Raw genomic sequence first — 12,028 nt, forward strand, 5'->3', positions numbered from 1 at the left:
CATCACCACCACCATCATCATCCTCACCATCACCATCATCACCACCATCATCATCATCCTCACCATCACCATCATCACCACCACCATCATCATCATCACCACCACCATCATCATCACCATCATCACCACCACCATCATCATCCTCACCATCACCATCATCACCACCACCATCATCATCATCACCACCACCACCATCATCACCATCATCACCACCACCATCACCACCACCACCATCATCAGCACCACCACCATCATCATCACCATCATCACCATCACCACAACCATCATCATCACCACCACCCCTATTGTTGCCACCATATTCATCACCATCACCACCATCATCACCATCACCACCATCATCATCATCACCACCATCATCATCATCCTCACCATCATCATCACCATCACCACCATCATCATCACCATCACCACTATCATCATCATCATCATCATCATCATCATGGCAGTAACAACAAAAACCAACGTCTCTTGAATACAGGAATTGTGCTCGCCACTTTACAGTGGCATCTCAGATAATCTTTCTCACCATCTGTTGAGGTCAGCACTTTTGTAATCCCATAATTTCAATGGAGAAAATGAAACGGCAGTGAGATTTAGCAACTTGTCCAAGGTTATACAACCGCCAGTTCCTGGACCCGGATCTGAATGCCAGCTGCCAGAGGGTGGACCCTCACAGACCCATCCGACTATGATGTTTTGGTGGGGACTCGGGGGATGTGGAGAGGGGGTAAGTAGCGGATCACACATGGAAGAGCTGGTGGGTAAAGGCACAGACACGGGAGAGCAGGGGCCATGTGGGCCCAGTGAACAGGAGTGTGTTGAGAGTATCTGTGTGTGAAGGGGGCAGAGGAAGGCAGGGATAGAAGCTGACTGTGGACAGCTTTAGGTTAGTTAGTTATTACTTAACTCAACCAACAGTTACAAAGAACCTGCCTGAGCCAAGCATGGTGCTGGGTGATGGAGTACACAGCTGAACAAGGTACGGTTTCCTGTCTCATGGGGGACACAGACGTGAACGTGAACTGGATGGTCAGAGACAAGCTCTTGAACAGGTGAACTCAGGTAATGAGTTGAAGGAATGATTGGTGTTCCCCAATTGCTCTGCTTGGCTTAAAAAAAAACAAATCTACCCAAGACCCATCCTTTGTCCTGGCCACAACAAGTCCAGAAGATTTACTTCTGTAGAATATTATTGATACCATGTTGATTCGATATTAGGGTTTCCTATTTTAGTAGAGGATGCTTCTAAGGAAGACAAAGTCAGTTTTGTGGGGAGGAGGGAAGGAAAAGAGACAAAGCTGGCCTCGTGATAGACAGTTTAATTTTTAGACTTTTTGGTAAAGTCTTAGACAGCTCTTTTCTCTGTGATGGGCTGTCATTGTTTACCCACAGCAGGGCCTTTTCAGCTGTCTGCACTGCTCATCCCGAGTTGTCTCAATAAGCACTTTTTAGCACACCTTTCTGTCAAATGCCAGAAATTAAGGCACTTTGCGCCCATTGTTTGTCTGATATGAATGAACTCCAGTGACAAGTTCTTCCCTAGCTGACATCCTAACATCAGGGTGCTCTGGCTTGGACCCCTTTGCTTGTTAAAAGTTCTTGGTATACTTATGCCCCTCCCACTTCAGACACGCTAGTCTGACTTTGTCATTTTCCAGAAGCATCCTGGCAGCACAGTGCCTTGCATCAGCGCCCTGGGTGACCCACCTTCGGGTGCAGCAGCGGCTGGGGACTGACAGCACTTCCCGTGTTGGTTTCATTGGCCAATGCACAAGGCAGGTCCTTGGTGGAGATGTCAGTCATGTAGGGAATGGCAGGGAGCCCAGGCAAATGAGGCTTTCCCCCATCCCTGACCTCCTCCCTGACTGCTCAGACCTAAGGGCATAGCGGGCTGGAACTTAAAACACTTTATTTCCAATGTCTGGTCTCAGGATCCTGGTTCTTCTTTACTGGGTGGGTCATTTGTTCAGTTTTTCCTGGGAAATAATGACATTGTAGCCAACAGCCAGCATTTGCTGGATGCTAACTCTATTGGACTCTCTGGGTGGGCAGGTTCCAGAGCAGACTGCCTGAGATCAACTTTCTAGCGATGTGGCTTGGCAGAATCACCTCTTCTCTCACTGCCTCAGTTTCCTTATATATAAAAAGAGGCTTTGATAACATTTCCCTCTCCCTCCTACGGTGCTGAGAGCATCAAATGGGGTGATAGACTTACAGTGCCTTGCTTAGTGTTTGGGGCATAAGAGACATTCAGTAGCTGCTGGTGAATTCACATCTTAGCAACGGTATTTGTTATGGATGTTATTATACCCCATCTTATGGATGAGAAAACTGAGACTCAAAGGGGAAGAGATGGAGTGACTTGCTCATGGTCACAGAGCTGGTAAGTGTCAGAGCTGGAGCTTGAACCTGGTTTTCCTTAATCTGAGTCTGTTCCCTTCTGCAGAGCACAGATCATAGCATTGTGCAAAGCCAGCCGTGTACCAGATCCTGCCTGATGATTTATATATTATCTTGATATTTGGGTTGTGTGGAGTACAATTAATCAGTAGCTTACAAAATGTTCTTTAATGCAAGAATGAGCTCAGCCCCAGTTTCCCCATCTGGAAGATGAGGCATTTGGGCTTAGGTGATCCCTGTGATTCAAGACTCCAGCCCAGGCAGCATGGCAGCCCAGGTTGTGGGGGGCGGGGGTGTGTCCTGGGCCCACTAGGTGCATGCCTTTGGGAATTCACTTATCGCTCTGAGTTCTAGTTTTGTGAGCTATGCAAGGAGGATAATGTTTCCCCCGACAGAATAGTTAGAAGATTGGACAAATGTGAGGAATGCCCTTCACACATAGTAGGTGCTTAATCCATGACAGCTGCCACTGACGTTTCTGTGACTTATTCATGCTCCTGGGTACGAGCCCCCTTTCTTCCTCCTTCATCTCTAGAGAAAAGGCATTTACCATGTTTTATTAATGCTTCTTACTTCTAAGGTGAGAACTGCTATAACACCATGGTTAAAAGCATAGAGCTTGATTTAAACAGTCTGGGTACAAATCTTCACTTTATCACTTATTAGCTGTGTGACTTTCAGCAGGTTGTTTAACCTCTCTGTGCCTTAGTTTCTCATCCATAGAGTAAGGATGTCTAAGTGTGTTAATCTGCCTCAAGTACCTAGAACAGACCATGGCCCTTGGTAAGTTTTCAGAACATGCTAACCCTGCTTATCTAATTTATGTATGCATACTGAGCAGCCCAGTTCTCATAACTAGTGAGGGAAGCTCAAACCTGAAGAGAGTTCAGTCTGTCCCCTGCATCCCGCCACAGTGATTGGCTGGAACTCATTGTTCTGGTCTCAGGTCCCATTTAATAAGCACTAATGGGCTCGTTCCCAGGATTTTCAAGAAAATTTTTAAGCCATGGAAAAATGAACCTGAGGGAAAACAGTCCCGGGGAAATTTTCCTGCTCCTTTTTGTCCTCCATATCCACATCTGTTTGGAAGTAGAAGTAATCACTCCCCCCTCCCCCCACCTCTTGTGTCTCTGTGTCCATCTTGACCCCTGTGGCCTCGGGCGGCAGAAGAGCTGCCGCTAAAGGCTTGCGTGGGAATTGTGGGAGGGGTGTACACCAGGCGTAATTCAGTCTGGTTTGCCAGGTGAAAGGGGGATTCATTTCTCTTTTCCTCAGTTCCGAGGTGCTTTTGCCCAGAAGGAAGTTGTTTTCCTAATGTGTTGGCTTCTGGGGCTAATGTCTTAACTCCCATCTTCTTAGTTGGAAAATATTTGTAAAAAGGGGAGCAAGTGATCAATGTAAATATGTCTCTATCTATGCTGATTTGAAGACTGTGCTGTCCAAGGATATGGAAGATCTGTTTTCAGGAAGAAGAAAGGGGATTGGAGCCCAAATGTCGCTAGGATGCGGGGAGGAGAGAAAGATGGCCACACAGTCATGTGCAGACACTTCTGTGGCCTTCTGAGTGGGTGCTTCATCTGATGCATTCCCTCATGTAAAGCTCATGAGCTGGGGAGCCCTGGCCCTCCTGGGTGCCTAACATTGGCCCAGGAAGCAGTTTGTCAGTGGTTCTAGAAAAGAGACCAATGTGCATCTACCTAGGAAAATCCTAGAATGGGTGAAATGAAGTGCCTTCTGGTTGGGCTGTCAGAGTGAGGATCTGTTAGAAGCAGGGGAGCTGGGGCAGGGAACAGTGCTCAGGGAGACCCCTTGGCTCTCAAGCTGTGAGCCTGGAGCCTCTGGGTAGCCCTAGTGCCTTTTCCAGCCTCTCGTGGGCCTGGAGATGTCAGTGCCCCCTGGTATCTCTGTCTTCTCTTGGTTGGTACACTCCTGCTCAGGATCTCCTGTAGGCAGTCTCTGAGGTAGGGAAAATCATATCTTTTCAGGGGTTTTATTCGGTCTAACCTTAGAGTACGTCATCTGGGATCGTCTTGTAATGTTTCCTTCAGTTTCGCATTGTTCTCCTCTTTGACTGTCAGTGGGGTTATTGTGGTGCTGTTCACTGCTCAGTGAGCTGCTTTCCCCTGTTGGGGAGTGTGTGGCCTGCTCTGCATGCCTGAAGTGAGAGGAAACAAGGAGCTGGGGGCTTTTATGACCTTAACCATAACTTTGGACGTCAGCAAGCAAGGGCTTCGGTCATCACTCTTTCAACACTGAATGTGTGAGTCAAAACTCTGACCCAGTGTTTCTCAGTCACCAGCATCTAAGTATCATTTGAGACACTTGTTTACAAAATGTAGATTCTCAGACACATCCTGTGAGTATACTTGAGGGACTCAGCATTGTAACAAGCTCAACTGTTATTCAAGGGTGAGAGCCACCCAGGAACTCATGGGAACTTCTGCAGATTTGCTGTAACTTTTTACTCCACAAGTGAGTCTTGCCTTTTGCAGTCGCCTCTGGGGAAATCCTCTGCTCCAGTTCTGAATCTCCTCTCATACAGCTGCCCTTAGACTTGTTGTATTCTTGCGAATGCCCTCCGTGGTGATAGGACTTGCTCATTTGGTGTTTAAACAGCTAATTGATTCAGGGCCACAGCTGATAAGGAGGCTCATCAAGCTGGTGACTACCATTGTGGTGGGAAAGAGACTGGCCAGTAAGGAGAGGGGTTTTCTCATGTCTCATGAACTGCCTCTAAGGACAGTTCCCGAAGAGGAGACCCCAAGATGTGCTAAGCTCTGGCAGCCTGGTTGTAGCAAGAATGTAGAACATCTCCAGTCATTTTGAAAGCCCGTGTGCATTTCGGTGATTTCTGTGTTTATAACAGAAAAGTGTCTTCCAGCAGTGCCTTAGCCCGATTAGAAAGCCCCTTTCCACAAAATGGCATTGCATTAGTGTACAGGTGGAGATTTCCAAAAGTGTGAGCAATAGTTACCATACCCCACCCTTCGCACCACTGTCTATTAGGCCATTTGTGGATTTGCAAGATATTTAGTCCCTTCCAATATTATAATACCTGAGATGTTATAATCATAAGGAAGTAACTGAAATACTTTTTTCTTGGTTGCTAGAATGTCAAAAACAACTTACTAATTGTAGAATGCTGAATAAAGACTAGATATGGTAGGCAGAAAACCTGGTCTCTAAAGCCTGGCCTTGCTACTCACCAGCTTTATGTCATTGGGCACGTCATTTAGTCCCCAAGCCTGGCAAAGATAGTCACCGAGTCATCAGGAGGATTTAAAGAGACGCCGGGACCTGATGCTACCCAAACATAGTTCCTGCCTCATGGAGGGTTCTGTAATGAGTGTTGCTTGTATCTGAATCCCACCAGCTTGATTCATTAAACACTTATTGCACTTTTGTGTGCTTTGGGTCAGGGAAGGGGAGGGGAGGGAGGAAAGGAAGAGAGGTGGCAAGCAAAAGGATTAAACTCTGCTTTGCAGAGGAAATGAAATTCAGCAAAAGAACACCAAAGAAAATGGATCGATTGACTCTAAGTAAGTCCAACGTGCTCCCATGTTGCCAGAGAGCTGGGGATGGGAGGCCAAGTGTTCTTTTACCCTTCTGCAGGGGAGGATGTGAGGGTGTTGCTGGCAAAGCTGAGTCATCACGATTATAGGTTATCTTTTCTGTTTAAAAAGCCACCACTTTAAACGTGGCTCCCAGCAATTACTTTTTTAAGTCTTCAGAGTCTCTAAGTATAGATACAAATCCTTTCTTTCTTTCTTTGAGGTCAGGAGTTCAGTAAGATCATTCAACTAGTGAGTCTAAATGAAACTAACTTGAACTAATTATCAGTCAGCTCTCTGATAGCAAACTGCTGTCCTTATAAGGGATTATTTGTTATTTTTTTCCAGGCAATTTCTTTCCTCACACCCCTGGCTGTTATTTGTGTGGTGAAAATTATCCGGCGAACAGACAAGACTGAAATTAAGGAAGCCTTCTTAGGTAGAGTATTCACAGTTCCTGCTCTAGGGGATGGGGCTGGACTTAATTAGATCAGTAGATTTTAAAAATCTCTGTTGCACTCAACTGATTTTTCTCTTGGTCAAATTAAGCTTGGGAGAAACAGGGAAAGGTAAACTTTCAACCCTAAGAAGAGCCAACACACAGATGGTGAGCACCTCACCTTCAGCAGCAGCCTTGTCGCTGTCCTTTGTGCTGAATGTGAATGTCCAAATACACGTCTGAGCTCTGTGCTGCTCAAGCACAGCTACAGGGTAGCTCTTAGCCATGAGGCAAAGAGAATCTGAAACTGTCACCATTGACTGTCCAATCCCACATCTATGGCTAATAAGCCCACGTTACGGGCAATTCAGAAATCAGCCATAGACTTCTTGACTAATCACCATTGGCTAGAGGCACAAAGATCAAAAGCAGATATAAAATAAAATAGAAATTGGAAGTAAACTCCATAGCTCACTCTTTTGGGGGGGGGGGGAGGATTTTGGCAGTTAAGCAACTGTTACTGTATAAAGAGTGCCACAATCTTTGCCACTGATTTCTTTGCCACTGATTGTAACACCATTGTTACAAATTCTCCCCAAGCTAAGCCATAGCTGCATGTGACACGAGTTTGACATTTTTAAGATTAAATCCATTTTTATGATCTTCATATTAGTTAAATAACTGAGTAGATGACAGTATTAAGAGAAAGCAAAGCTAATTGGCCTGTTTCATAACCGAAATAAACTACCCAGTAGTCAGGTTTTCAGCTTTTTGATCATCAGGAGAACTGAATTATGTTTATTTTTTGACGCCTTAATAAAAACTATCCAAACCCTCACACAAACCACTTTTGGTATTTTGTATGGACTTACCATTCATTCAGTTAGATTATCATATCTGGAAAAATGAGATTTCCCACCTCCAAGGGTATGTTTGTAAATTATTGGGCTTGGAGGAAATGGAAATGTAGCAAAATATGGTCTTCTCTCTTCTTGGTGCAGGGGTGAGGGTAAGGTCAACATCTGGGGCATGCAGAGCAGCGAAGGGGGCTTTGTGCTCTGAAGCAGGACAGGGAACATTTCTTACATAACCAGGCTTTGGTTGGGCCTTAATTGAACAGAGCAGAATCTCTCTCTAATTAGCTCATATAAATTAGGGGTTAGTTACAGGGTTGTATCAGCAATCTCACAAATATCCAAGAATAGGGGGAGAAAGGACAGAGGAGCATCGTGGGGACTGGAATTGGGAGCCGGGCCATCAGGGGTAGAGATACATTCCTCTCCGTAATGTGCCTTCCCTCTTCCCCTCACACATCCTGCCTAATCCCCCAATGTGGCCATTATTTCTGCTGCCTCATGCCTTTGGTTTCTATGAGGCTTGGACTTGCAGTGGTGGGCACTCCTGTCCCACACCTGTAGGACCATCAGCTCCAGTGCCCACCTCCAAGTTGCTCTGCGTCTCGTGGACCAGACTTCCCAGGCAGACCCTCTGGTTCGATTCATTTTCACACCTGGACACAAAAGTTATGAGTCTCTGGTCAGCCTGTAGGTGCCCAGCCTTGGGTCAGGTACATACCCAGGCTGCTTATCTGTGGTTTGGGGTTTTGGCAATCACATGGTCTCAGTCCCCTTAGCTGAAGTGGCAGAAAGGTCTGGTGTTCCAAGGAGGGCATAGGTGCCCTCCCCATGTAGCTTGAGCAGCCAGGGCAGTGTTGGGCTAAATATCCCTCTGGTCCCTGAAACGTCCTGCTGGCAGCTCCCTCAGCTGACCTGGAAATCCCTTTGCCTCTCTTTTTATTCTAGTTGCTCCCCTGGCACGGAGTCCCTAGATGATATGAGTGTGGGTGAGAGCGGTCTCTCATGGTTATGGTTATAATTTACTGCCAGCTTTTGGAGTGTTGTGTTGTCGTGGCAGTAAGTTACTTCTCTAGACCTTTCCCTTTTCCGCTAAATCTCCCTTGGAGTGACATTTCAAAATTGCACACCATACCCTGCCTTCTATATGTTAACAGAGAAGGTGGAGTTACCAAATGTTCCGTTTGCCTAAATAGATGAGAGCCTGCCCGGGGAGCCTCCTGTTGTACACAGCTTTTTTTTTTTTTTTTTTTTTTAATCACTTCTTTTAGGAAGCCTTGGAAGTAGGGGGTGAGGGACTGATCTTTAAAAACCAAGGACAGAAAACCAGGTGTAGTATTTCCAATGTTATCTGGAGTTCAGGACTTTCTCAGAGTGGTTTAGTGCTCAGGTCCCTTCTTTAGCAGACCTGAAACCCCAAGACCTCCTCTTATCTACATGTCCACAGTGGCCACCTTTGTACATCTGCTGTGGAACAAGACAGGTGAGGTTTGCCTGTATGTAGCATCCAGCTTTTGGGGGTTTCGGCTGCAGAACAGCCAGCTGGTCTAATAGAGTCCCCTGTTATGGAACTACTGCAGCACCGAATTCTCAACAACAACCAAAGTAACAACAAAAACCCTCTAATCCTCGGGGATGCATATGAGCAGTAGAGTTTTCAGTACAGGCCGCCTGCAGGCTAACTCACAGGACACATTACTTTGAATTTCTTTATTGGACACAGTCTGGTTTGTCGTTTTGTCTCTTCTCTCAAACCCGCAGGGCTGTGGGATGTTGTAAACACAGCTCTTATGAAACAGACCCGCTGGGTTATTGTTAATCAACAAGCATTCCTGATTGGGGCCATTCATTTCCTGCTCAGCCAGTCTTTCATGCCTCTGATCTGGGCCCAGCCTACCCTCTGGTGTTGGTGAGAGGCCCCCACAGTGGTCCCCTAGGGGTTGTACTATTCAGAGGAAAATAGTCAGTTTGGTTTACTTCCAGAATGCTGAGATGACTTTCACCCTAAATATCATCACTCCAGAGCCCCATTGTTTTCTGTCTCCTTCAGGCTTTTGGATCAGAGTGAAGTTGCCAGCTATTGGCAGTTATATCACATCCACACGTTTTCTAGCTCAGCTACTTGAAACTTTTCAAAGAACTGCTCTTGGCTACAATGAGGCCAAGCTGGTGCTGAGGCTGGGGTCATGTATGGTGTTCTGGATTGATGTAGCGGTCTGTGAAGTTCCCCAAGGGCATTGGGAGATCTGCTGGTGATGCTTGTTCCCAGAGACCGCCTCTGTGCTAAGGCCATGCTAGGACCAGGATCAGAAGGAGGCCGGCCCAGCTGGGAAAACACAGTCGTGTTCCCAGGAAAAGACCCCAGTCCTGCAGGCTGATCTCACAGCCTGTTAATTGTCTTGGCTCTGGGGAGAATACAGCAGTGAAGATAGTCCAGGGCATTTTCTCCTCCTCTTTGCAAAGGAGACCTCTCAGCGGTGCTCTGAGCTGGCAAGAGAGAAGGGAAGCCAGCATTTTAGAAGAAAGGGTCTGTGCGTGCAGAATGGGATCAGAAGAATCCTAAGATCTCTCTGAATTCCTACACAATTTATCCATCCAGTTGGCTGCTCGGTGTGTTAATGGCGGTGCTGTGCTCCGACTCCTGCTCCATTCTGTCCACCCCCGGGGCCCATCCGTCCCCTCACCGCACTCAGATACAGCCCACTGTGGCCCATCTCTAGCTTAGGTGATTAGTTTTCCTTTAACAAAGGTATTCATTTGAGCTGGTCCTTCCCATTCTCTCTGCTTCCCATGACTTGCTAAAAGCAGATCGGTTTTGTATCAATCTCTGGCCAGTGCCCTTGATGACTGTGTTGGCCATTGCACTCTACTTTCTGCTCAGAGAACACATTTGTCTCCCTTGATGACCATGCATTGCTCTAGGCAGCTCCTTCCCGGAAATGTCCCTCCACCGCTGTTTTCTTACATAAATCTCAGCTACTATTGAACAGTTATTGGTTGCCAAAGGGAAATGGTAGCTCACATGCTTTGTCATTCAACAAAGCGCTGGAGCGGGGCATCAATAGGTTTTTTTTGCTTATGCAAGGCATTTGACCTTCCATCACATTGACTCGCCTTTTGTGCAGTTTTGATAAACATAGGAGAGACCTGTGAGGTACCCTTTGAATGATCTGTACTTTATCCAGTAAAGTCCTTCCAAGCTGCTTAGAGAAAGTCCCCATGCTGTATATTTTTAAATAATGTATTCCAGAAGTTCCTTCTGCCTCAGGTGGCAAAAATCATGCCCCCGGGCAAACCTTCTCAAAACCCAGGGAGGTGTTGGGACTGTTTACTTTCTCAGAAAGTGATTTGTTTGATAACAAAGGGACTTTGTCAACAGGTGATGGGTCAACACAGAGATAATCACCGAGTGGGAATGTCCTACTCTAAAGAAGGATTCCAAGAGCTACTCTGATTAGAATTATGTTTGAGAACATTGCCAGAAACAGATAAAAAAGTTATGTTTCTTGCTACCAGTAAAAGAATCTCTATATGCTATAGTATTAAATCTGTTCATATCAGGCCAAAACATAATAGATGGGTTGGTTCCTTTCCAATATTAAAAATTTTAGTCAAGGAGGAGAGAGAAATTTCATGTCATAGGAGCTTGGGATTTTATGAGCTGCTGTCCAAAGTCTTGCCTTAATTATATTTTACTCTAGCCACTCAGACTTCCCTCTGTCTTTTAAACTATTGGCTCATATGTCCATGGTCATAATCGAATGGTATGATGATGTAACAGTGATGATGATGATGCTGATGACTGTGGATTGAGAGCCAGCTGGTTATTTTTCTGTCTGTTGGTTTTGTTTTGTAGCGGTGTCCTTGGCTCTTGCTCTGAATGGCGTCTGCACAAACACTATTAAGTTAATAGTGGGAAGGTAAGTTCCAGAAAGAAACATATGGTGGCTTAGACTCTCAAGGTCATCTGTGGATTGGCATTTGAGCTTTGGCTTATGGCATATTTCTGTTGCCCCCCTGGGACACAGTTTCTGTTCTCAACTGCTCCAGAAGTGAGCTAGTTTCCATAGAGATGAACAGTCAAAAGACCTGAATTTGAGGCCTGACTTTGGCTGTTGGCCTTGGATAGGTTAGCTCCCCTCTCAGAAGCTCGGCATTTACTGATTATCTACCTGGTGGAGGGTGCTGGCCAGGCACCCAGGGGGCAGAAGGTGGATACAAATTGGGCAGCGCATGATGTGGGGCGGGTCTCTCTCTCAACTTTCTGCGTTAAAAGTTGCTGTGGGGCCCTGTTAAAATGCTGGTTCCCAGGCCTTGTCTGCTCTGAGGTTCTGGTTCAGTAGGTGAATAACCACACTTGGAGAAACACAAACCGAGTAGGGGCGGGGAGAGAGTACACCAGAAGTTCTGATAGATTATTGATACTGATTATTGATATCTTACAGATATTGACAGATTATTACTGAGCCTAGATCCCAGAGCTGGAAAGACCAGGGTGTCAGTGTGTCCCAGTATGTGCAGAAAAGTGGCCCTGTGTTTATAGCACTAGCAAAGCCTTGCCCATGGCTGGCCTTCAGCAAATATTAGTTGAATTACTGGGAAGGGATTGTCCATCACCCCTCTGTGTGAGAATCCTCAGCGGAGGGAGGCAGAAAAACACGGGGTGAAGTGTGTCGGTGCAGGAATCCAATCACTGGGGTTTAGGCTTACCTTTGCCACTTACTGGTTGGATGTAACCTTGGGCAGGAGTGTAATCTTTCTAA

At 46.2% G+C, this 12,028-nt stretch overlaps 1 protein-coding gene across 2 annotated transcripts in view; it reads left to right on the forward strand.

The window, feature by feature from the left end:
- Positions 1-12,028, forward strand: part of PLPP4 (phospholipid phosphatase 4) — a 115,884-nt gene that overhangs the window by 47,235 nt on the left and 56,621 nt on the right. The window contains exons 3-4 of one of the 2 annotated variants that reach the window (XM_035030358.1): positions 6,321-6,411; positions 11,122-11,185. The exons of the other annotated variant lie outside the window; for it this stretch is intronic. Of the exons in view, the coding sequence (XP_034886249.1) occupies positions 6,321-6,411; positions 11,122-11,185 (155 nt within the window). The remainder of the gene's footprint in view (positions 1-6,320; positions 6,412-11,121; positions 11,186-12,028) is intronic. 2 annotated transcript variants of the gene reach the window in all.

The sequence above is a fragment of the Mirounga leonina genome, unplaced genomic scaffold (genome assembly GCF_011800145.1).
Source record: "Mirounga leonina isolate KUSES-001 unplaced genomic scaffold, KU_Mleo_1.0 Mir_114, whole genome shotgun sequence".
Classification (NCBI taxonomy): domain Eukaryota; kingdom Metazoa; phylum Chordata; class Mammalia; order Carnivora; family Phocidae; genus Mirounga; species Mirounga leonina.